The sequence below is a fragment of the Oncorhynchus mykiss genome, chromosome 13 (genome assembly GCF_057628025.1).
Source record: "Oncorhynchus mykiss isolate SJ-2025 chromosome 13, ASM5762802v1, whole genome shotgun sequence".
NCBI lineage: Eukaryota > Metazoa > Chordata > Actinopteri > Salmoniformes > Salmonidae > Oncorhynchus > Oncorhynchus mykiss.
Genome location: NC_143034.1, coordinates 78,979,551 through 79,005,490, shown reverse-complemented (window position 1 = coordinate 79,005,490; position 25,940 = coordinate 78,979,551). Strand labels below are relative to the sequence as shown.

Sequence of the window (25,940 nt, the reverse complement as noted above, 5' to 3'; positions counted from 1 at the left end):
ATGTATCATAACACTATATAATGTATCATAACACTATATAATGTATCATAACACTATATAATGTATCATAACACTATATAATGTATTATAACACTATATAATGTATTATAACACTACTCCCATATCATAACACTATATAATGTATCATAACACTATATAATGTATCATAACACTATATAATGTATCATAACACTATATAATGTATCATAACACTATATAATGTATCATAACACTATATAATGTATCATAACACTATATAATGTATTATAACACTATATAATGTATTATAACACTACTCCCATATCATAACACTATATAATGTATCATAACACTATATAATGTATCATAACACTATATAATGTATCACAACACTATATAATGTATCACAACACTATATAATGTATCATAACACTATATAATGTATCATAACACTATATAATGTATCATAACACTATATAATGTATCATAACACTATATAATGTATCATAACACTACTCCCATATCATAACACTATATAATGTAGCATAACACTATATAATGTATCATAACACTAAAGTGGTACTTCATTTAAAAGTTGTGATCTTATGCCCCAACTTCTGTCATTGCACCACACTACCACAAGGGGGAGTTAGAACGCTGATATATCGCTAGTCTAAACTGTGGCACAAATTGGGGGATTGTTCACACCAAGAACCACTATTTACACCATCCTTTTGTAAACGAATGGAGGTGGGAATGTTTCAGTCCGAGAGTCTCTCTCCTCTGGTGCTATAGAGTCCTGCATCAGGCAACAACAACATTTAGCTGGCGGGTGGTCCCGGAGTTGAGAGAGAACTTGGGGAAATACAATGGCTCAATTACACTTGACATGTGAAGAGAAGAGAAGGACTCCGTGTTTCAGAAACTCACTTGACGTGTGGACTGACGGTTTTAGAAAAATTGGCACGGCAGCCTTTTGGTTTCTCTAAAAACAGAAATAAATCATTGTGTAAATAACTACCTGTCTTTATGTATTACAGTGGGAGAGTGATAGCCCGTCTATAGAAGGGGCAGCAGCATACCACCCTGCATACCACTGCTGGCTTGCTTCTGAAGCTAAGCAGGGTTGGTCCTGGGCAGTTCCTGGATGGGAGACCAGATGCTGCTGGAAGTGGTATTGGAGGGCCAGTAGGAGGCACTCTTTCCTCTGGTCTAAAAAGATATCCCGGATGGGACGTTAAACAGGTGTCCTGACTCTCTGAGGTCATTAAAGATCCCATGGCACTTATCGTAAAAGTAGGGGTGTTAACCCTGGTGTCCTGGCTAAATTCCCAATCTGGCCCTCAAACCGTCACCTAATAATCCCCAGTTTACAATTGGTTCATTCATCTCCCCTGTAACTATTCCCCAGGTCGTTGCTGTAAATGAGAACGTGTTCTCAGTCAACTTACCTGGTAAAATAAATAAATAAATAGAAAGTGAGTTTCTGAAACACGGAGTCCTTCTCTACTTAGAAGAAGAGACTGAATGAAAGAAGGCACAGCGAGGATAGGGGAGGGGGAAAATATATTTTCAAGACCTGAGCTAGTTCATTTATTTAATTAATGAAATGTACTAGTTTATTTAGGCAATTTTAATATTCATCTAGGTTCAGCCTATTTAGTAGGCTATTTACAGCAACATCTATATTGGTCATCATAAAGCTGAGTGACTCATTTCTGGCTCTGGATCAAAATAAGTACCAACATTCTGTCTGATTAACTTGGTCAAAACATTTCTATATTGAAGACTAATCTGCTCATATTGGTTGTGTTCAATTATTTGTGGAGTCGTCATGGTTACAATGAAGAATGGAATCCAAACCAATCCAATCTCGTTCATACTGAATAATTAGATGCGTGTTGCAAGGTTGTCGTTGTTCCTTTTTTTTAAATGTTGCCTGCCTTTTATTTTGTGTGTGTGTCTGTGGTCGTTGTGTGTGGTGTGTGTGTGGTCGTGGTGTGTGTGTCTGCGTGTGCGTGCACGTCTGTGTGTGTGGTGTGCGTGTCTGTGTGTGTTGCGCATGCGTGTGTGTGGTGTGTGTGTGTGTGGTGTGCGTGCGTGCGTGTGTGTGTGCGTGCGTGCGTGTGTGTGTGTGTGTGTGTGTGGTGTGCGTGTCTGTGTGTGTTGCATGTGCGTGTGTCTGTGTGGTGTGTCTGTGGTGTTTGTGTGGTGTGCTTGCGTGCGATGTGTGTGTCTGTGTGTGGTGTGTGTGTGTGTGTGTGTGTGGTGTGCGTGTCTGTGTGTGTTGCATGTGCGTGTGTCTGTGTGGTGTGTCTGTGGTGTTTGTGTGGTGTGCTTGCGTGCGGTGTGTGTGTGGTGTGTGTGTGTGTGTCTGTGTGGTGTGTGTGGTGTGGTGCGTGTGTGTGTGTGTGGTGTGCGTGTCTGTGTGTGTTGCATGTGCGTGTGTCTGTGTGGTGTGTCTGTGGTGTTTGTGTGGTGTGCTTGCGTGCGGTGTGTGTGTCTGTGTGGTGTGTGTGTGTGTGTCTGTGTGGTGTGTGTGTGGTGTGGTGTGTGTGGTGTGTGTGTCTGGTGTGTGGTGTGTGTGTGGTGTGTGTGTGTGGTGTGTGTGTGTGTGTCTGGTGTGTGTGTGTGTGGTGTGGTGTGCGTGCGTGTGGTGTGTGTGTGTGTGTGGTGCGTGTGGTGTATGTATGTGGTGTGCGTGCGTGTGGTGTGTGTGTCTGGTGTGTGTGTGTGCAGGGCGGAGCGGGCAGCGGAGGGCCCGTCATTCAGCGGTGTATGTAAGTGTTTCTCTCGGACTAAAGGACACGGCTTCATCACACCAGCCGACGGAGGCAGCGACATCTTTGTCCACATCTCAGAGTAAGTTTGTGGGTCACAGCCTCGACACACATTTAAAAAGATACTACCAGCTCCCACTCACCCAGTGAAGAGGACGGTGACGATACGGTCTGCAGTTCGCTCTTTTTCCACCTTCTTCGTGGCATCATTGGTCCCTGAGTTGTGTACACGTGGTTCTAGGAGAGTTGTGTACACGTGGTTCTAGGAGAGTTGTGTACACCTGTTTCTAGGAGAGTTGTGTACACCTGTTTCTAGGAGAGTTGTGTACACCTGGTTCTAGGAGAGTTGTGTACACCTGGTTCTAGGAGAGTTGTGTACACCTGGTTCTAGGAGAGTTGTGTACACCTGTTTCTAGGAGAGTTGTGTACACTTGGTTCTAGGAGAGTTGAGTACACGTGGTTCTAGTAGAGTTGTGTACACGTGGTTCTAGGAGAGTTGTGTACACGTGGTTCTAAGAGAGTTGAGTACACGTGGTTCTTGGAGAGTTGTGTACACGTGGTTCTAGGAGAGTTGAGTACACGTGGTTCTAGGAGAGTTGAGTACACGTGGTTCTAGGAGAGTTGTGTACACGTGGTTCTAGGAGAGTTGAGTACACGTGGTTCTAGGAGGGTTGAGTACACGTGGTTCTAGGAGGGTTGAGTACACGTGGTTCTAGGAGAGTTGTGTACACGTGGTTCTAGGAGAGTTGTGTACACGTGGTTCTAGGAGAGTTGTGTACACGTGGTTCTAGGAGAGTTGTGTACACGTGGTTCTAGGAGAGTTGTGTACACGTGGTTCTAGGAGGGTTGAGTACACGTGGTTCTAGGAGAGTTGTGTACACGTGGTTCTAGGAGAGTTGAGTACACGTGGTTCTAGGAGAGAAGACAGTTGGAAAAGAACAAACTGATAAAGATGAGCATGTATTCTCACTCCTCCCTCCTCCCTCTACAGTATCGAGGGGGAATACGTGCCAATGGAAGGAGATGAGGTGAGCTATAAGGTGTGCTCCATCCCTCCCAAGTACCAGAAGATCCAGGCGGTGGATGTCACCATCACCCACCTCAACCCAGGATCGAAGCACGAGACCTGGGGCGGGGCGCTGCTCAGCTCCTCCTGAGTCCCGGAGGTTTCTGGAGGGGAGAAATGTCAACAGGGAAAGGGTCCCCTTCTTTTTTAGTTTTTCCCGAAGGGACATATGGGTTAATGCTTGTTGTGGGAGGGAATGGAAAGGTTGGTATTTGAATAGAGAAGACGTGTATCATTAGACGGGAAGGTTAATTCAATAAAGCTGCATCACTTCAACAAGACATTCTCTAGTTTTTATTCATGGTTTGAACTAATATCACTGAGATCCGCTGTTCAATTGGATTCAATTCCATAGTGCCTGTCGACCGATGCCACATTTCAAGCGTTCTGCAGCGTTTGTAGAGTTAATGCAACCTCTACCAACGTGGTAACATTGCCTTTTTTAAAAGCCGCATCGTCGACAACGCCTGATCAGATTGAATCTCGGGCCTGTTTGGGAGTGTGACTGTTGAATAAAACAAGAGGGTTCTGCTGTGAATGGGAGGTGTGTTTTCAGATGGGAGGTGTGTTTTCAGATGGGAGGTGTGTTTTCAGATGGGAGGTGTGTTTTCAGATGGGAGGTGTGTTTTCAAATGGGAGGTGTGTTTTCAGATGGGAGGTGTGTTTTCAGATGGGAGGTGCGTTTTCAGATGGGAGGTGCCTTTTCAAATGGGAGGTGTGTTTTCAGATGGGAGGTGTGTTTTCAGATGGGAGGTGTGTTTTCAGATGGGAGGTGTGTTTTCAGATGGGAGGTGCGTTTTCAGATGGGAGGTGCCTTTTCAGATGGGAGGTATTGGCAATGTAAAATATCTTCTCATGTACCAGGTATGTAACATATCTTCTCATGTACCAGGTATGTAACATATCTTCTCATGTACCAGGTATGTAAAATATCTTCTCATGTACCAGGTATGTAAAACATCTCATGTACCAGGTATGTAAAATATATTCTCATGTACCAGGTATGTAAAATATCTTCTCATGTACCAGGTATGTAACATATCTTCTCATGTACCAGGTATGTAAAACATCTTCTCATGTACCAGGTATGTAACATATATTCTCATGTACCAGGTATGTAACATATCTTCTCATGTACCAGGTATGTAAAATATCTTCTCATGTACCAGGTATGTAAAATATCTTCTCATGTACCAGGTATGTAAAATATCTTCTCATGTACCAGGTATGTAAAACATCTTCTCATGTACCAGGTATGTAAAATATCTGCTCATGTACCAGGTATGTAAAATATCTTCTCATGTACCAGGTATGTAAAACATCTTCTCATGTACCAGGTATGTAAAACATCTTCTCATGTACCAGGTATGTAAAATATCTTCTCATGTACCAGGTATGTAAAACATCTTCTCATGTACCAGGTATGTAAAATATCTTCTCATGTACCAGGTATGTAAAATATCTTCTCATGTACCAGGTATGTAAAATATCTTCTCATGTACCAGGTATGTAAAACATCTTCTCATGTACCAGGTATGTAAAATATCTGCTCATGTACCAGGTATGTAAAATATCTTCTCATGTACCAGGTATGTAAAATATCTTCTCATGTACCAGGTATGTAAAATATCTTCTCATGTACCAGGTATGTAACATATCTTCTCATGTACCAGGTATGTAAAACATTTGAATGAATTCTTAACAGCATAAAACCTCTATTTAGAATAGAGACGTGACACTGCCTACTGCTCTGTCAGCTTTACAAATTCAGTCATTACGCCTGGATTTTATTTCTAGTTGATCAATATGAATAAATGTTTAACATGTTGTTCTTGTGTCTTATCACCTCAACTCAGTAGAGTGAAGTCTTGGCTGTTAATGGGTTTGATCTAGTCTGTTATCAGTAGCGTGAAGTCTTGGCTGTTAATGGGTTTGATCTAGTCTGTTATCAGTAGAGTGCAGTCTTGGTTGTTAATGGGTTTGATCTAGTCTGTTATCAGTAGAGTGCAGTCTTGGCTGTTAATGGGTTTGATCTAGTCTTATCAGTAGAGTGCAGTCTTGGTTGTTAATGGGTTTGATCTAGTCTGTTATCAGTAGAGTGAAGTCTTGGTTGTTGATGGGTTTGTTCTCAGCTGTAAATGAAAGTAGACAGACAACAGAGCTGCATGCTGGTGCAGAGTGACTGTAGCAGCCTGTAGGGCCGGTGGTCAGCTCACAGTGGCTTCCTGTAAGGATCAGGATGCAGAGTGACTATAGCAACCTGTAGGGCCGGTGGTCAGCTCACAGTGGCTTCCTGTAAGGATCAGGATGCAGGGTGACTATAGCAGCCTGTAGGGCCGGTGGTCAGCTCACAGTGGCTTCCTGTAAGGATCAGGATGCAGATTGCAAAAGCTCTTTCTCACATCCTCTCTCCTCACAGTGCATTGGAGAAGAAGGCCAGAGGGGAGGGACCTAGGACCTTCTCCTCCAATAAGGAGGTGGTCCAGATGCTCTAACAATGGAAATACATGTCCTCAAAGATAAAGACAATCGGGAAGAGGCGAGATCAGGAGGGACCAATGAGGAGGCAGATACGAGTGGAACAACAGGTCCTTGCTGTCTGGGATCCTTGGAACGTCCCAACTCTTTACTGACCTAATTGTCCCCACAGGGAAATGTTGTTGCAGTGTCATGTACACGTTTAAATACAAATTGACAATACAAGTTTCATAACAGTTCCATAACATTAAAAACACTAGCCTGCTGGTCTTACTGGGTCAATAGGAACATTAGCCTGCTGGTCTTACTGGGTCAATAGGAACACTAGCCTGCTGGTCTTACTGGGTCAATAGGAACACTAGCCTGCTGGTCTTACTGGGTCAATAGGAACACTAGCCTGCTGGTCTTACTGGGTCAATAGGAACACTAGCCTGCTGGTCTTACTGGGTCAATAGGAACACTAGCCTGCTGGTCTTACTGGGTCAATAGGAACATTAGCCTGCTGGTCTTACTGGGTCAATAGGAACATTAGCCTGCTGGTCTTACTGGGTCAATAGGAACATTAGCCTGCTGGTCTTACTGGGTCGATAGGAACATTAGCCTGCTGGTCTTACTGGGTCAATAGGAACACTAGCCTGCTGGTCTTACTGGGTCAATAGGAACACTAGCCTGCTGGTCTTACTGGGTCAATAGGAACACTAGCCTGCTGGTCTTACTGGGTCGATAGGAACATTAGCCTGCTGGTCTTACTGGGTCAATAGGAACACTAGCCTGCTGGTCTTACTGGGTCTATAGGAACATTAGCCTGCTGGTCTTACTGGGTCAATAGGAACATTAGCCTGCTGGTCTTACTGGGTCAATAGGAACATTAGCCTGCTGGTCTTACTGGGTCAATAGGAACACTAGCCTGCTGGTCTTACTGGGTCAATAGGAACATTAGCCTCTAGGTCTTACTGGGTCAATAGGAACATTAGCCTGCTGGTCTTACTGGGTCAATAGGAACATTAGCCTGCTGGTCTTACTGGGTCAATAGGAACACTAGCCTGCTGATCTTACTGGGTCAATAGGAACACTAGCCTGCTGGTCTTACTGGGTCAATAGGAACATTAGCCTGCTGGTCTTACTGGGTCAATAGGAACACTAGCCTGCTGGTCTTACTGGGTCTATAGGAACATTCGCCTGCTGGTCTTACTGGGTCAATAGGAACATTAGCCTGCTGGTCTTACTGGGTCAATAGGAACATTAGCCTGCTGGTCTTACTGGGTCAATAGGAACATTAGCCTGCTGGTCTTACTGGGTCAATAGGAACACTAGCCTGCTGGTCTTACTGGATCAATAGGAACACTAGCCTGCTGGTCTTACTGGGTCAATAGGAACACTAGCCTGCTGGTCTTACTGGGTCAATAGGAACATTAGCCTGCTGGTCTTACTGGGTCAATAGGAACATTAGCCTCTAGGTCTTACTGGGTCAATAGGAACATTAGCCTGCTGGTCTTACTGGGTCAATAGGAACATTAGCCTGCTGGTCTTACTGGGTCAATAGGAACACTAGCCTGCTGATCTTACTGGGTCAATAGGAACACTAGCCTGCTGGTCTTACTGGGTCAATAGGAACATTAGCCTGCTGGTCTTACTGGGTCAATAGGAACATTAGCCTGCTGGTCTTACTGGGTCAATAGGAACATTAGCCTGCTGGTCTTACTGGGTCAATAGGAACACTAGCCTGCTGGTCTTACTGGATCAATAGGAACACTAGCCTGCTGGTCTTACTGGGTCAATAGGAACACTAGCCTGCTGGTCTTACTGGGTCAATAGGAACATTAGCCTGCTGGTCTTACTGGGTCAATAGGAACATTAGTCTGCTGGTCTTACTGGGTCAATAGGAACATTAGCCCAAGCTATTTAGGAGGGATATCACACCCGGCACAGATTGTCTAGTTCTGTTTTTCCTGCCGAGGGGTGGCAATTACAGTGGGGCAAAAAAGTATTTAGTCAGCCACCAATTGTGCAAGTTCTCCCACTTAAAAAGATGAGAGGCCTGTAATTTTCATCATAGGTACACTTCAACTATGACAGACAAAATGAGAAAAAAAAATCTGAAAATCACATTGTAGGATTTTTAATTAATTTATTTGCAAATTATGGTGGAAAATAAGTATTTGGTCACCTACAAACAAGCAAGATTTCTGGCTCTCACAGACCTGTAACTTCATTAAGAGGCTCCTCTGTCCTCCACTCGTTACCTGTATTAATGGCACCTGTTTGAACTTGTTATCAGTATAAAAGACACCTGTCCACAACCTCAAACAGTCACACTCCAAACTCCACTATGGCCAAGACCAAAGAGCTGTCAAAGGACACCAGAAACAAAATTGTAGATCTGCACCAGGCTGGGAAGACTGAATCTGCAATAGGTAAGCAGCTTGGTTTGAAGAAATCAACTGTGGGAGCAATTATTAGGAAATGGAAGACATACAAGACCACTGATAATCTCCCTCGATCTGGGGCTCCACGCAAGATCTCACCCCGTGGGGTCAAAATGATCACAAGAACGGTGAGCAAAAATCCCAGAACCACACGGGGGGACCTAGTGAATGACCTGCAGAGAGCTGGGACCAAAGTGACAAAGCCTACCATCAGTAACACATTACGCCGCCAGGGAATCAAATCCAGCAGTGCCAGACGTGTCCCCCTGCTTAAGCCAGTACATGTCCAGGCCCGTCTGAAGTTTGCTAGAGAGCATTTGGATGATCCAGAAGAAGATTGGGAGAATGTCATATGGTCAGATGAAACCAAAATATAACTTTTTGGTAAAAACTCAACTCGTCGTGTTTGGAGGACAAAGAATGCTGAGTTGCATCCAAAGAACACCATACCTACTGTGAAGCATGGAGGTGGAAACCTCAAGCATTGGGGCTGTTTTTCTTCAAAGGGACCAGGACGACGTGTAAATGAAAGAATGAATGGGGCCATGTATCGTGAGATTTTGAGTGAAAACTTAGAACCGTCACCCATCCCAAAGAACCCTCGAAGGGCTCAAAAGGGTTCCACGTAGAACCGTCACCCATCCCAAAGAACCCTCGAAGGGCTCAAAAGGGTTCCACGTAGAACCGTCACCCATCCCAAAGAACCCTCGAGGAACCCTCTTTTCTTAGTGTGTAGCCCTGTACGGAATCCAGTGAATTGAGTCTAAACATGGTTCTGTGCACAGAGCCAGGTATCAAATCCAATGTATTTAGTTAGTTAGTTTGTTTGTTTACATGTAAGTTGTACTATATAACTGACGTCTTGCTTGTACATCACAGGAGAGTAATGGTCGGCCATTATTATGAGTCATCCTCCCCCTGGTCACAGAATCACCAGACTTGAGATGAAAAGACCCCCCCCCCCCCCCCCCCCCCCAAAAAAAAAGACATATTGATGAGCAGTCTGTCAGATGTATTAAATAGGAACTATCGCAAAAACAAACTTTTGCGGTTGACAACGGGCTATGTGTTCATCCGTAATACTCATATACATCAATTATAGTCCCAAACTTAACCCAAAAAAACACCAGAGAGAAAAATGTATTTTACAAGCAGTCTGTCTGTGATGTCATAATACCATTACATCATCGTCCTCATAAAAGACCTTGATGATTAACATTCCGATGATCATGATTTCTAATATTGGTCTTCCCTAACAGATGCCTGTGATCTCACACTGGACCCGAACACAGCATACAGACTCCTCTCTCTGTCTGAGGAGAACAGGAAGGTGACATGGGGGAAAGAGAACCAGGCGTATCCTGATCACCCAGAGAGATTTAACTACTGGGACCAGGTGCTGTGTAGAGAGGGTCTGACTGGGCGCTGTTACTGGGAGGTGGAGAGGAGTGGGAGGGCTCGTATAGGAGTGACATATAAAGGAATCAGCAGGAGAGGAGACAGTAATGACTGTGTGCTGGGAGCCAATAACAAGTCCTGGAGTCTGTGGATATCTAACGACAGTTACACTGCCTGGCACAATAATAAGGAAGCTGACATACACGTCCCCTCCCCCCACTCCAACAGAGTAGGAGTGTATCTGGACTGGACAGCCGGCACTCTGTCCTTCTATAGAGCCTCCTCTGACACACTGACCCACCTGTACACATTCACCTCCACATTCACTGAGCCCCTCTATCCAGGGTTTTGGGTTTGGTATGAATCCTCAGTGTCCCTGTGTCTAACACACTGAGCCCCTCTATCCAGGGTTTTGGGTTTGGTATGAATCCTCAGTGTCCCTGTGTCTAACACACTGAGCACCTCTATCCAGGGTTTTGGGTTTGGTATGAATCCTCAGTGTCCCTGTGTCTAACACACTGAGCCCCTCTATCCAGGGTTTTGGTATGAATCCTCAGTGTCCCTGTGTCAGGTGAAAACGTTTCATTAGGAAAGCTCGGATCTTATTGTTATTGACTGACGTTTGTAAATAATGACGTTTGTGTAGAATGTTTATTTTTGTCAAATTGTTGACTCAACAACCAATCAACAAGCTACTGTTTGAACTCAGTTCCTGGTTCGGGTAAAGACAAATAAAGCTGCTGTTTTTAAAACACATTAAATATGTTTACTTTTTTTGTCGTCCTATGAAAGAAGAATGGGGCTGTTAAAATAAATGTGGTGTTTGGTTGAAACCAACACAACACACACTTACAGCCCTCTCCATTGCTGTAGACCAGGCCAAAACAGAACCATATGATAAAGGAACACACACTTACAGCCCTCTCCATTGTTGTAGACCAGGCCAAAACAGAACCATATGATAAAGGAACACACACTTACAGCCCTCTCCATTGTTGTAGACCAGGCCAAAACAGAACCATATGATAAAGGAACACACACTTACAGCCCTCTCCATTGTTGTAGACCAGGCCAAAACAGAACCATATGATAAAGGAACACACACTTACAGCCCTCTCCATTGTTGTAGACCAGGCCAAAACAGAACCATATGATAAAGGAACACACACTTACAGCCCTCTCCATTGTTGTAGACCAGGCCAAAACAGAACCATATGATAAAGGAACACACAAACTCCAGGGGAATTCATTAAAATGTGATTCTGGTTTTTATTTTAGGATACATAAAGAGGATGCTTCATAGACAACAATAATTAAGAGATCTGCAATTAACCTTTAACCTCACGGAACAATGTAAACAAACATAGCAATGCTTCTACTGTTGTTAAGGGTTAACAGGAAATCAGCTCTCTATGCAATACTGATTGGGCTGGTTAACAAGACAGGTATCATCGTCATCATCACTGTCATCGTCATCATCATCACTGTCATCATCCTCATCACTGTCATCATCATCATCATCATCACTGTCATCATCATCATCACTGTCATCATCATCGTCATCATCATCACCGTCATCGTCATCATCATCATCATCACTGTCATCATCATCATCAGCACTGTCATCATCACCACTATCATCACTGTCATCATCATCATCATCACTGTCATCGTCATCATCATCATCACTGTCATCATCATCACTGTCATCATCACCACTGTCATCATCATCCTCATCACTGTCATCATCACCACTGTCATCATCATCACTGTCATCATCATCATCATCATGATGGCCATATTATAAAGCTTCTACAGTGCTGATGCTGAAGCCGTCTCCTTGGTGCTACTGCTGCTATTTCAACCTGTTCATAACATTTAAAAAAAACAAACAACAGGCATTCAGAACAACGTTGACACCTTGTGCTGTACATCAACAATGAGTCCAGTCGTTTCACGAGGAAACCCGATGAATATGGCAAGATGCACTCTAATACGACTACGTCCCAAACAAGTCAACAAATATAATACATATTTTTATATTAGCGGTCCTGACTGCAAAAAAACCTGCCTCCAATTTAAACATGGGTATATCTGTAGGTAAGTATGGTTGTGTGTTAATGGTTAATTAAAATAGACTGGTAGCCCTGACGTACAGTGAGTCTGGAACCCAGTTCTCGATTCCTTCAACCCCAAAGGAAGTTCAGGAACAACAACATGCAGACACCCTACATCATCTAATATAATATTCTCCCTTCACAAAATCCCACATGTCTGACTTGGATTTATCTCAACCCCAAAAATGAAAGATAATTGTTCTGTTTAAAAAAAGAGCTAGGACACTCAGAGGACCCACAGAACCCAAACTAGGACATCATCTCAAGGGTCAGGGGTTAAAAAATCGGCGTGCGGCGGCCATTTTGCATCATTACAACCTGGTTTAGGTTAGCTTGCTGATAACCACTCCTGTTAGGTGTGTTTGTTTTTGAAATATCTCGCTGTGCCTTCTTCATCTGTTAGGGAGTTGGAGGGTTTGTGTGATATGACCTAAAATAAGACTATGTTTTGTGCTTTGTGCCTTTTTGCAGGCGTATCATTAGGACATTACTGGGACATGAGGAATGCTAGGACTGCCACATGAGCAATGGGACAAATTCAAGTGTGTGTGTTTGAGTATGTGTTGAAGGGATACTTCGGGATTGTGGCAGTGAGGCCCTTTATCTACTTCCCCAGAGTCAGATAAACTCCTGGATACCAGTTTTATGTCTCTGTGTCCCTTTATCTAATTCCCCAGAGTCAGATGAACTCCCGGATACCAGTTGTATGTCTCTGTGTCCAGGTTGAAGGAAGTTAGAGGTAGTTTCACGAGCCAACGTTTCCAGTCATTGCGCTAGCGCTAGTTAGCAATTGCGCTAGCGCTAGTTAGCAATTGCGCTAGCGCTAGTTAGCAATTGCGCTAGCGCTAGTTAGCAATTGCGCTAGCGCTAGTTAGCATTTGCGCTAGCGCTAGTTAGCATTTGCGCTAGCGCTAGTTGGCAACTTCTTTCAAACAGCACACAGATAACATTTAAAAAAAATGGTATCCACGAGTATCATCTGACTCTGGGGAAGGAGAAAAAAAAAAAGGGCTTCATTGCCAAAATCCCGTAGCATCCCTTTTAAGTGTATGTGTTACTGTGTGAAACTCTGTTATAGGTTAAGACTCTCGTGCTTCCCTCTCTCCTACACCGCGTCCCCAGTTGGTCTCGGCCCTATGTTGGTGTTTTGGCCCCAGTCCAGTGTGGACGGACGGTACCGGGGGGGCAGCGTTCTAGTTGTGTTCTGCCAGGACGTCGCTGAACACGTTCAGGAACATGTGAACATGGTGCTCTTTAAACACCAGAGCAGGGCGGAACCGGATGGACCGATCTCCACAGCCACCCAGCAGAACACCTGGGAGACACACAGAGAAGATGAGAGGTTACACAGAAGGAGTGTGTACCCAGCAGAACACCTGGGAGACACACAGAGAAGATGAGAGGTTACACAGAAGATCACTAGCGTGGAGTGTGTACCCAGCAGAACACCTGGGAGACACACAGAGAAGATGAGAGGTTACACAGAAGATCACCAGCGTGGACTGTGTATAGGTGTGTGTATATGAGTGTGTATAGGAGTGTGTATGTGAGTGTGTATAGGAGTGTATGGGAGTGTGTATGGGAGTGTGTATGGGAGTGTGTATGGGAGTGTGTATAGGAGTGTGTATGGGAGTGTGTATGGGAGTGTGTATGGGAGTGTGTATAGGAGTGTGTATGGGAGTGTGTATGGGAGTGTGTATGTGAGTGTGTATGGGAGTGTGTATGGGAGTGTGTATGGGAGTGTGTATGGGAGTGTGTATGGGAGTGTGTATGGGAGTGTGTATGTGAGTGTGTATAGGAGTGTGTATAGGAGTGTGTATAGGAGTGTGTATAGGAGTGTGTACACAGGTGTTTCTCTCTATCTACCTGTCCATCCATATCTGTGGGTTGTGTGTTTGTACACGGGTGTATCCCTATCAATCCACCTGTGTGTGTGTGTGTGTGTGTGTGTGTGAGTAGTGTGTCTTACCCTTGTCCCGGGCTTTGAGGATGATGCTGTTGCGTGTGGCGTCATCACGGATGTCGATGGCACAGAATGTCCCCTGTCCCCGTGCACTGCTCAACAGGTTAGGGTACTGGTCCTGAAGGAGTGGTACAGACGTTAGCATGCACACAACATGTCTGGTACCTGTAGTTGGTAGAGTCTCTGTCTCTAGTACCTGTAGTTGGTAGAGTCTCTGTCTCTAGTACCTGTAGTTGGTAGAGTCTCTGTCTCTAGTACCTGTAGTTGGTAGAGTCTCTGTCTCTAGTACCTGTAGTTGGTAGAGTCTCTGTCTCTAGTACCTGTAGTTGGTAGAGTCTCTGTCTCTAGTACCTGTAGTTGGTAGAGTCTCCGTCTCTAGTACCTGTAGTTGGTAGAGTCTCTAGTACCTGTAGTTGGTAGAGTCTCTGGTACCTGTAGTTGGTAGAGTCTCTGGTACCTGTAGATGGTAGAGTCTCTAGTACCTGTAGTTGGTTGAGTCTCTGGTACCTGTAGTTGGTAGAGTCTCTAGTACCTGTAGTTGGTAGAGTCTCTGTCTCTAGTACCTGTAGTTGGTAGAGTCTCTAGTACCTGTAGTTGGTAGAGTCTCTGTCTCTGGTACCTGTAGTTGGTAGAGTCTCTGTCTCTGGTACCTGTAGTTGGTAGAGTCTCTGTCTATGGTACCTGTAGTTGGTAGAGTCTCTGTCTCTAGTACCTGTAGTTGGTAGAGTCTCAGTCTCTAGTACCTGTAGTTGGTAGAGTCTCTGTCTCTAGTACCTGTAGTTGGTAGAGTCTCTGTCTCTAGTACCTGTAGTTGGTAGAGTCTCTGTCTCTAGTACCTGTAGTTGGTAGAGTCTCTAGTACCTGTAGTTGGTTGAGTCTCTGGTACCTGTAGTTGGTAGAGTCTCTAGTACCTGTAGTTGGTAGAGTCTCTAGTACCTGTAGTTGGTAGAGTCTCTGTCTCTGGTACCTGTAGTTGGTAGAGTCTCTGTCTCTGGTACCTGTAGTTGGTAGAGTCTCTGTCTCTGGTACCTGTAGTTGGTAGAGTCTCTGTCTCTGGTACCTGTAGTTGGTAGAGTCTCTGTCTCTAGTACCTGTAGTTGGTAGAGTCTCTGGTACCTGTAGTTAGTAGAGTCTCTAGTACCTGTAGTTGGTAGAGTCTCTAGTACCTGTAGTTGGTAGAGTCTCTAGTACCTGTAGTTGGTAGAGTCTCTAGTACCTGTAGTTGGTAGAGTCTCTGGTACCTGTAGTTGGTAGAGTCTCTGGTACCTGTAGTTGGTAGAGTCTCTTGTACATGTAGTTGGTAGAGTCTCTGTCTCTAGTACCTGTAGTTGGTAGAGTCTCTAGTACCTGTAGTTGGTAGAGTCTCTGTCTCTGGTACCTGTAGTTGGTAGAGTCTCAGTCTCTGGTACCTGTAGTTGGTATAGTCTCTAGTACCTGTAGTTGGTAGAGTCTCTAGTACCTGTAGTTGGTAGAGTCTCTAGTACCTGTAGTTGGTAGAGTCTCTGGTACCTGTAGTTGGTAGAGTCTCTGGTACCTGTAGTTGGTAGAGTCTCTTGTACCTGTAGTTGGTAGAGTCTCTGTCTCTAGTACCTGTAGTTGGTAAAGTCTCTGGTACCTGTAGTTGGTAGAGTCTCTGGTACATGTAGTTGGTAGAGTCTCTGGTACCCGTAGTTGGTAGAGTCTCTGGTACCCGTAGTTGGTAGAGTCTCTGGTACCTGTAGTTGGTAGAGTCTCTAGTACCTGTAGTTGGTAGAGTCTCTGGTACCTGTAGTTGGTAGAGTCTCTGGTACCTGTAGTTGGTAGAGTCTCTGGTACCTGTAGTTGGTAGAGTCTCTGGTACCTGTAGTTGGTAGAGTCTCTAGTACCTGTAGTTGGTAGAGTCTCTGGTACCTGTAGTTGGTAGAGTCTCTAGTACCTGTAGTTGGTAGAGTCTCTAGTACCTGTAGTTGGTAGAGTCTCTGTCTCTAGTACCTGTAGTTGGTAGAGTCTCTGTCTCTAGTACCTGTAGTTGGTAGAGTCTCTGGTACCTGTAGTTGGTAGAGTCTCTGGTACCTGTAGTTGGTAGAGTCTCTGGTATCTGTAGTTGGTAGAGTCTCTGGTACCTGTAGTTGGTAGAGTCTCTGGTACCTGTAGTTGGTAGAGTCTCTGGTACCTGTAGTTGGTAGAGTCTCTAGTACCTGTAGTTGGTAGAGTCTCTGGTACCTGTAGTTGGTAGAGTCTCTAGTACCTGTAGTTGGTAGAGTCTCTAGTACCTGTAGTTGGTAGAGTCTCTGTCTCTAGTACCTGTAGTTGGTAGAGTCTCTAGTACCTGTAGTTGGTAGAGTCCCTGTAGCAGAGTCTTTCCAGAGCGGGTCACCTCCTCCAGAAGGTTCTCTCGGCGGATCACGTTCAGAACCTCAGCCAGGAACAGGTTCTTAGACGGGTCCCCCATCCACGTGTTGAAGATACGGTAGGCCTGGGAAAGAAAACACACACAGCCACAATGAGGTAGGCCTGGGAAAGAAGACACACACAGCCACAATGAGGTAGGCCTGGGAAAGAAAACACACACAGCCACAATGAGGTAGGCCTGGGAAAGAAGACACACACAGCCACAATGAGGTAGGCCTGGGAAAGAAGACACACACAGCCACAATGAGGTAGGCCTGGGAAAGAAGACACACCCAGCCACAATGAGGTAGGCCTGGGAAAGAAGACACACACAGCCACAATGAGGTAGGCCTGGGAAAGAAGACACACACAGCCACAATGAGGTAGGCCTGGGAAAGAAGACACACACAGCCATAATGAGGTAGGCCTGGGAAAGAAGACACACACAGCCACAATGAGGTAGGCCTGGGAAAGAAGACACACACAGCCACAATGAGGTAGGCCTGGGAAAGAAGACACACCCAGCCACAATGAGGTAGGCCTGGGAAAGAAGACACACACAGCCACAATGAGGTAGGCCTGGGAAAGAAGACACACACAGCCACAATGAGGTAGGCCTGGGAAAGAAGACACACACAGCCACAATGAGGTAGGCCTGGGAAAGAAGACACACACAGCCACAATGAGGTAGGCCTGGGAAAGAAGACACACACAGCCACAATGAGGTAGGCCTGGGAAAGAAGACACACACAGCCACAATGAGGTAGGCCTGGGAAAGAACACACACACAGCCACAATGAGGTAGGCCTGGGAAAGAAGACACACACAGCCACAATGAGGTAGGCCTGGGAAAGAACACACACACAGCCACAATGAGGTAGGCCTGGGAAAGAAGACACACAGCCACAATGAGGTAGGCCTGGGAAAGAAGACACACACAGCCACAATGAGGTAGGCCTGGGAAAGAAGACACACACAGCCACAATGAGGTAGGCCTGGGAAAGAAGACACACACAGCCACAATGAGGTAGGCCTGGGAAAGAAGACACACACATCCATAATGAGGTAGGCCTGGGAAAGAAGACACACACAGCCACAATGAGGTAGGCCTGGGAAAGAAGACACACACAGCCACAATGAGGTAGGCCTGGGAAAGAAGACACACACAGCCACAATGAGGTAGGCCTGGGAAAGAAGACACACACATCCATAATGAGGTAGGCCTGGGAAAGAAGACACACACAGCCACAATGAGGTAGGCCTGGGAAAGAAGACACACACAGCCATAATAAGGTTATACCTTCTACATGTAAACAAAGTGTGTGTGTGCATGTCTGTGTCCTGTGTGTGCCTTATACTCCTGTGTGTGTGTTACCTTGTCTGCCTGCAGCTCGTCTTTATGGTAAAAACCTCCAGTGAGCATCTTCTTGCTGAAGGAGACGATGTCAGCAGGGTCGTCCATCCCCCAGTGTTCATGAGCCCAGAACTTCCCCGTAGTTCCTCCCCCTGTCTGCACCTCATCCACATGGAACGCGCTGCCATGCTGAGAGAGGAGGGAGGAGGGGAAGATGTTTTGTTCCTTCCATGATGGATGGATGGACTTTATTTCAGTGTCACCCTAGACTACCACGTGTTAGGGCTGGGGCGATATGACGATATATAACGTGTGACGATAATATGAAACGATAGAAATAGGCCTTTACATGTGGTAATTTTATATCAACTATTTATTCATAGAATTTACAGAAAATGTGCTATTTCGTGATATGTATCGTTATCGGGTTATGAGATTTTGGCTAGATTTCCCAGCCCTGCCTTGTGTATGACTCTCCCTCCCTCCCTCCCCCTCCCTCCCTCCCTAGCCAACCTTGTGTATGACTCTCTCTCTCTCCCTCCCTCCCTCCCTAGCCAACCTTGTGTATGACTCTCTCTCGCTCCCTTCCGCCCTCCCTCCCTAGCCAACCTTGTGTATGACTCTCCCTCCCTCCCTCCCTAGCCAACCTTGTGTATGACTCTCCCTCCCTCCCTCCCTCCCTCCCTCCCTCCCTAGCCAACCTTGTGTATGACTCTCCCTCCCTCCCTCCCTCCCTCCCTGTCTCTACCCTCTCTCCCTCCCTCCCTCCCTCCCTAGCCAACCTTGTGTATGACTCTCCCTCCCTCCCTCCCATCTCCAGCCCTGCCTTGTGTATGACCCTCCCTCCCTCCCTCACTCTCTCTCCAGCCAACCTTGTGTATGACTCTCCTCCCCTTCACACTCTCTCCCCCCCTCCCTCCCTCCCTCCAGACTAAATATTGTGTATGACTCTCCCCCCCTCCACACTCTCCTCGGTCTCTCTCCAGACTACCTTGTGTATGACTCCCCCCTCCCCCCCCTCCACACTCTCCTCCCTCCCCTCCAGCCAACCTTGCGTGCGATGTTCCGTAGCTTCTTGAAGAAGTCCGGTGTTGCGTGGTTGTCTCCTCCCTCAGCCTGGATGGGTTCTATCACTATCCCAGCCACCGGCCGGCCCTTCTGACGCCACTGAACTATCAGGTCCTCTACCTGGTACACACACACACACACACACGCACACACGCACACACACACACACACACACACAGTGTAGTATAATCATGTGTCTATTTCTCCATTTACAGTAATATAATCATGTGTCTATTTCTCTATTTACAGTAGTATAATCACGTGTCTATTTCTCCATTTACAGTAGTATAATCATGTGTCTATTTCTCAATTTACAGTAGTATAATCATGTGTCTATTTCTCCATTTACAGTAGTATAATCACGTGTCTATTTCTCCATTTACAGTAGTATAATCACGTGTCTATTTCTCCATTTACAGTAGTATAATCACGTGTCTATTTCTCCATTTACAGTAGTATAATCACGTGTCTATTTCTCCATTTACAGTAGTATAATCACGTGTCTATTTCTCCATTTACAGTAGTATAATCACGTGTCTATTTCTCCATTTACAGTAGTATAATCACGTGTCTATTTCTCCATTTACAGTAGTATAATCACGTGTCTATTTCTCCATTTACAGTAGTATAATCACGTGTCTATTTCCCCATTTACAGTAGTATAATCACGTGTCTATTTCCCCATTTACAGTAGTATAATCACGTGTCTATTTCCCCATTTACAGTAGTATAATCACGTGTCTATTTCTCCATTTACAGTAGTATAATCACATGTCTATTTCTCCATTTACAGTAGTATAATCACGTGTCTATTTCTCCATTTACAGTAGTATAATCATGTGTATTTCTCCATTTACAGTAGTATAATCATGTCAGATTTGTTTATGGGCTGGTATTACATGCTTTTAAAATAGAACTTCCAGTTTGAATGGGAATACCGGGAAAATTGGTAGATTCTCAGGAAAATATTAAATCCTAACACACACACACACACACACACACCTCCTCCAGGCAGCGGGCCTCTTCCTGTGCGTTCTCCCGTGTGAACTCCTCCAGAGGGTACTTCAGTTTAGGGAAGGGAGCGATCGGCCAATCAAATGACGGCACATCCAGCTTGTGGATGGCCTTGGAGTGCGTCGTTGCCAAGCAACCTGAAAACAGATCAGACACCATGAGATGTTGTTTTAAAGGAGTGGGGCAGTCCTACCCTCGTTCGAGCATCCTGATCTGGCGAGCTTACATTTTGTTATGCTACCGCAAAACTAAATGAGAGCGCAGGGTGGTGGATCTTAACTCACTTGTCTAGTTAAATAAAGGTTAAATAATAAAAAATAAAAAAAATCAGGATAGATCAGGGCAGTCCTCAGAATGGTGGATCAGGAAGTCCTCAGAATGGTGGATCAGGGCAGTCCTCAGAATGGTGGATCAGGAAGTTCTCAGAATGGTGGATCAGGAAGTCCTCAGAATGGTGGATCAGGAAGTCCTCAGAATGGTGGATCAGGAAGTTCTCAGAATGGTGGATCAGGAAGTTCTCAGAATGGTGGATCAGGAAGTCCTCAGAATGGTGGATCAGGAAGTTCTCAGAATGGTGGATCAGGAAGTTCTCAGGATGGTGGATCAGGAAGTCCTCAGAATGGTGGATCAGAAAAGGGAAGTCTTCAGGATGGTGGATCAGGAAATTCTCAGAATGGTGGATAGAATAGGGAAGTCTTCAGGATGGTGGATCAGGAAGTTCTCAGAATGGTGGATCAGGATAGGGCAGTCCTCAGAATGGTGGATCAGGATAGGGCAGTCCTCAGAATGGTGGATCAGAATAGGGCAGTCCTCAGGATGGTGGATCAGGATAGGGCAGTCCTCAGAATGGTGGATCAGGAAGTCCTCAGAATGGTGGATCAGGAAGTCCTCAGAATGGTGGATCAGGAAGTTCTCAGAATGGTGGATCAGGAAGTTCTCAGAATGGTGGATCAGGAAGTTCTCAGAATGGTGGATCAGGAAGTCCTCAGAATGGTGGATCAGGAAGTTCTCAGAATGGTGGATCAGGAAGTTCTCAGGATGGTGGATCAGGAAGTCCTCAGAATGGTGGATCAGAAAAGGGAAGTCTTCAGGATGGTGGATCAGGAAATTCTCAGAATGGTGGATAGAATAGGGAAGTCTTCAGGATGGTGGATCAGGAAGTTCTCAGAATGGTGGATCAGGATAGGGCAGTCCTCAGAATGGTGGATCAGGATAGGGCAGTCCTCAGAATGGTGGATCAGAATAGGGCAGTCCTCAGGATGGTGGATCAGGATAGGGCAGTCCTCAGAATGGTGGATCAGAAAAGGGCAGTCCTCAGGATGGTGGATAGAATAGGGCAGTCCTCAGAATGGTGGATCAGAAAAGGGCAGTCCTCAGAATGGTGGATCAGGATAGGGCAGTCCTCAGGATGGTGGATCAGGATAGGGCAGTCCTCAGGATGGTGGATCAGGATAGGGCAGTCCTCAGGATGGTGGATCAGAATAGGCAGTCCTCAGGATGGTGGATCAGGATAGGGCAGTCCTCATGATGGTGGATCAGGATAGGGCAGTCCTCAGGATGGTGGATCAGAATAGGGCAGTCCTCATGATGGTGGATCAGGAAAGGGCAGTCCTCAGGATGGTGGATCAGGATAGGGCAGTCCTCAGGATGGTGGATCAGAATAGGGCAGTCCTCAGGATGGTGGATCAGAATAGGGCAGTCCTCATGATGGTGGATCAGGATAGGGCAGTCCTCAGGATGGTGGATCAGGATAGGGCAGTCCTCAGGATGGTGGATCAGGATAGGGCAGTCCTCACGATGGTGGATAGGGTAGGGTAGCAGACAGGACAGTAGGGGAACAAACAGGACAGTAGGGGACCAGACAGGACAGTAGGGGACCAGACAGGACAGTAGGGGAACAGACAGGACAGTAGGGGAACAGACAGGACAGTAGGGGAACAGACAGGACAGTAGAGGAACAGACAGGACAGTAGGGGAACAGTGGGATTCCCCATGTGTGATGACAGGGATATCAGAGTTAGCAGACTTCTGCTTTGTCCCCATGTATGATGACAGAGATATCCGAGTTAGCAGCTCTTCCAGAGAGGGACGAGCCTCCACCATCTCTTGCTGCTTATGGTTTTATCAGTGAGTTCCTTTGTGAGTTTGATATCCCGGTTCCTTCTAGCTTCTCAGTCTGGTTGAATGTGTCTGTCCTGGACAAACTGCTGCTTGTTGGCGGCAGATTCTATCTTCTTTTAGCTGTTGGGGGAAATAAAAGGCGACGTTTCTTGGTCCTTGCAGCTCTCTTGGTCTTTCGTCAAACCATTCTCCCCCCCCCAGGCTTTCTGGTGACAGTTCTGCTCGGGATGAATTGCTCCGTGGCATCATGGGTGATGTCAGTGATCTAGTCATATATCTTCTCCGTTATCTTCCTCAGAGAAGACTTTCTGCCAGTCAGTGGATGCTTTGTTGTATTGTCACACTTTCCTCTTGTAAGTATTGTCTCTGTATGCAGGCAGATCAAGCTTTACATGGACAGGGTTGGGGTTCGAGGTGCCCAGGTTGGCGAGTGTTGTAGAAACACCCGGAAGGTCAGTCATGATGTTTACTAGGACAGGGTTGGGGTTCGAGGTGCCCAGGTTGGCGAGTGTTGTAGAAACAGCCGGAAGGTCAGTCATGATGTTTACTAGGACAGGGTTGTGGTCCGAGGTGCCCAGGTTGGCGAGTGTTGTAGAAACAGCCGGAAGGTCAGTCATGATGTTTACTAGGACAGGGTTGTGGTTCGAGGTGCCCAGGTTGTCGAGTGTTGTAGAAACAGCCGGAAGGTCAGTCATGATGTGGTCGAGGATTTGATCTCCTCTGGTTGGAGTAACCACAATCTGTTGTAGGCCTAAGCAGCTTGCAAGCTGTCAGGCCCAGCAACCAACATGAAAGTTGTTTGGCTACCCAGCCAGTCTTCATTGAAGTCTCCCACCAGCATGACAGTTGTTTTGCTACCCAGCCAGTCTTCATGGTGGACATTGAAGTCGCCCACCAGCATGACAGTTGTTTGGCTACCCAGCCAGTCTTCATGGTGGACATTGAAGTCTCCCACCAGCATGACAGTTGCTCGGCTACCCAGCCAGTCTTCATTGAAGTCTCCCACCAGCATGACAGTTGTTTGGCTACCCAGCCAGACTTCATGGTGGACATTGAAGTCTCCCACCAGCATGACAGTTGCTCGGCTACCCAGTCAGTCTTCATTGAAGTCTCCCACCAGCATGACAGTTGTTCGGCTACCCAGCCAGTCTTCATTGAAGTCTCCCACCAGCATGACAGTTGTTTTGCTACCCAGCCAGTCTTCATGGTGCACATTGAAGTCGCCCACCAGCATGACAGTTGTTCGGCTACCCAGCCAGACTTCATGGTGGACATTGAAGTCAGTCTTCATTGAAGTCGCCCACCAGCATGACAGTTGCTCGGCTACCCAGCCAGTCTTCATTGAAGTCTCCCACCAGCATGACAGTTGTTCGGCTACCCAGCCAGTCTTCATTGAAGTCTCCCACCAGCATGACAGTTGTTTTGCTACCCAGCCAGTCTTCATGGTGGACATTGAAGTCGCCCACCAGCATGACAGTTGCTCGGCTACCCAGCCAGTCTTCATGGTGCACATTGAAGTCGCCCACCAGCATGACAGTTGCTCGGTTACCCAGCCAGTCTTCATTGAAGTCGCCCACCAGCATGACAGTTGCTCGGTTACCCAGCCAGTCTTCATTGAAGTCGCCCACCAGCATGACAGTTGTTTTGCTACCCAGCCAGTCTTCATTAAAGTTGCCCGCCAGCATGACAGAATGTGCACCAAACTCTGTCATTTTGGATTTCAGTGTCTAGGTCTGTAAAACAGCTCCTACGAGCAGCTTCTGGGAGTGTAAGGTGACTAGAAGCCATGTCTTTTAGGTCTTTGTGTGTCTCACGATGGATGGCGATTTCTTCCAACCAATACACTGCAAAGCCACCTCCTGATGAGGCAGGTCTGTTATGTTACTTTCATTCAACAATAAGATGTGTAAGATATTTAACCTTACTGACCCATTGTTCTGCCATGAAATCCACCCATAAATGACAGGATGCTTAAGTCTGGACAGCCAGGACTCTGAGAGAGAACAAGGGAGAGAGGAGAGGGGGGAGAGAGAACAAGGGAGAGAAGAGAGGGGGGAGAGAGGAGAGGGGGGAGAGAAGAGGGGGGAGAGAGGAGAGGGAGAGAGGAGAGGGGAGAGGAGAGGGGGGAGAGAACAAGAGAGAGAGGAGAGGGGGGAGAGAACAATAGAGAGATGAGAGGGGGAGAGAGAACAAGGGAGAGAGGAGAGGGGGGAGAGAACAAGGGAGAGAGGAGAGGGGGGAGAGAACAAGGGAGAGAGGAGAGGGGGGAGAGAGAACAAGGGAGAGAGGAGAGGGGGGAGAGAGAACAAGGGAGAGAGGAGAGAGAACAAGGGAGAGAGGAGAGGGGGGAGAGAGAACAAGGGAGAGAGGAGAGGGGGAGAGAGAACAAGGGAGAGAGGAGAGGGGGAGAGAGAACAAGGGAGAGAGGAGAGGGGGAGAGAACAAGAGAGAGAGGAGAGGGGGGAGAGAACAAGGGAGAGAGGAGAGGGGGGAGGATAGGGGGGAGGAGAGGAGAGGGGGGAGAGAACAAGAGAGAGAGGAGAGGGGGGAGAGAACAAGGGAGAGAGGACGGAGGAGAGAGAGAATGAGGGAGGACAGAGAGAACAAGGGAGTGGAGGGGGAGAGAGAGGGAGACAGAGAGAGAGAGAGAGAGGAGAGAACAAGAGAGAGAGGAGAGGGGGGAGAGAACAAGAGAGAGAGGAGAGGGGGAGAGAGAACAAGGGAGAGAGGACGGAGGAGAGAGAGAATGAGGGAGGACAGAGAGAACAAGGGAGTGGAGGGGGAGAGAGAGAGAGACAGAGAGAGAGAGAGGAGAGAACAAGAGAGAGAGGAGAGGGGGGAGAGTGTTTTTAGTGTGGCTAAAGAATAGTCAAGAGGAACGTGATGATGAACACCGGTCATAGCCTGCTCTGATTCTCCACATCTTAACACACAGACACACACAGACACACACAGACACAGACACGCACACACAGACACGCACACACACACAGACACGCACACACACACAGACACACACAGACACAGACACGCACACACAGACACGCACACACACACAGACACGCACACACACACAGACACGCACACACACACAGACACGCACACACAGACACACACTCACAGACACACACACACAGACACGCACACACACACAGACACGCACACACAGACACACACTCACAGACACACACTCACAGACACGCACACACAGACACGCACACACACACAGACACGCACACACACACAGACACGCACACACAGACACACACTCACAGACACACACTCACAGACACGCACACACAGACACGCACACACACACACAGACACGCACACACACAGACACGCACACACAGACACACACTCACAGACACACACTCACAGACACACACTCACAGACACGCACACACAGACACGCACACACACACCAGATTATACTGCTCAGTTTATACACTGCCCCTCAGCCCCTCCATTCCCCAATACATGTGTAAATACCTTCCTGGATTATACTGATATTAAAATGTTTATTCTACTGAGACATTTCCTTTATGTTCCTATTCGTATCTTTTAAAAGTTCTTATTGTTGTTGCATTGTCCAGAAGGAACCTCCCAGTCAGCATTTGATTGGACGACGTGCACCATGTGTATCCCGTACATACCAGGAAGAAAACAGATTTCACCCACCTGGTTGATCATACAGGAGCTCATGTCTTCATCAGAGGGGATGTTGTGGCCTCTCTCCTTATTCTGAGACAGGCAGACAGACAGACAGACAGACAGACAGACAGACAGACAGACAGACAGACAGA

General features: G+C 46.5%; 2 protein-coding genes and 1 pseudogene across 2 annotated transcripts in view; 2 read left to right on the top strand and 1 right to left on the bottom strand.

Annotated features, from left to right (window-relative positions):
- Positions 1–4,104, top strand: part of carhsp1 (calcium regulated heat stable protein 1) — a 35,661-nt gene extending 31,557 nt beyond the window's left edge. The window contains exons 3-4 of the mRNA XM_036942126.2: positions 2,719–2,841; positions 3,751–4,104. Of these exons, the coding sequence (XP_036798021.1) occupies positions 2,719–2,841; positions 3,751–3,916 (289 nt within the window). The 3' untranslated portion in view covers positions 3,917–4,104. The remainder of the gene's footprint in view (positions 1–2,718; positions 2,842–3,750) is intronic.
- Positions 4,105–9,975: 5,871 nt separating this feature from the next.
- On the top strand, positions 9,976–10,668 carry LOC149979027 (stonustoxin subunit beta pseudogene; annotated as a pseudogene).
- A 704-nt stretch (positions 10,669–11,372) lies between these two features.
- The window catches only part of abat (4-aminobutyrate aminotransferase), a 76,853-nt gene continuing 62,285 nt past the window's right edge, over positions 11,373–25,940 (bottom strand). Inside the window, exons 9-16 of the mRNA XM_090197877.1 lie at positions 25,816–25,878; positions 24,064–24,127; positions 20,002–20,150; positions 18,982–19,119; positions 17,953–18,120; positions 16,516–16,662; positions 14,214–14,325; positions 11,373–13,559 (exon numbers count right to left, since the gene is read on the bottom strand). Of these exons, the coding sequence (XP_090054003.1) occupies positions 13,438–13,559; positions 14,214–14,325; positions 16,516–16,662; positions 17,953–18,120; positions 18,982–19,119; positions 20,002–20,150; positions 24,064–24,127; positions 25,816–25,878 (963 nt within the window). The 3' untranslated portion in view covers positions 11,373–13,437. The remainder of the gene's footprint in view (positions 13,560–14,213; positions 14,326–16,515; positions 16,663–17,952; positions 18,121–18,981; positions 19,120–20,001; positions 20,151–24,063; positions 24,128–25,815; positions 25,879–25,940) is intronic.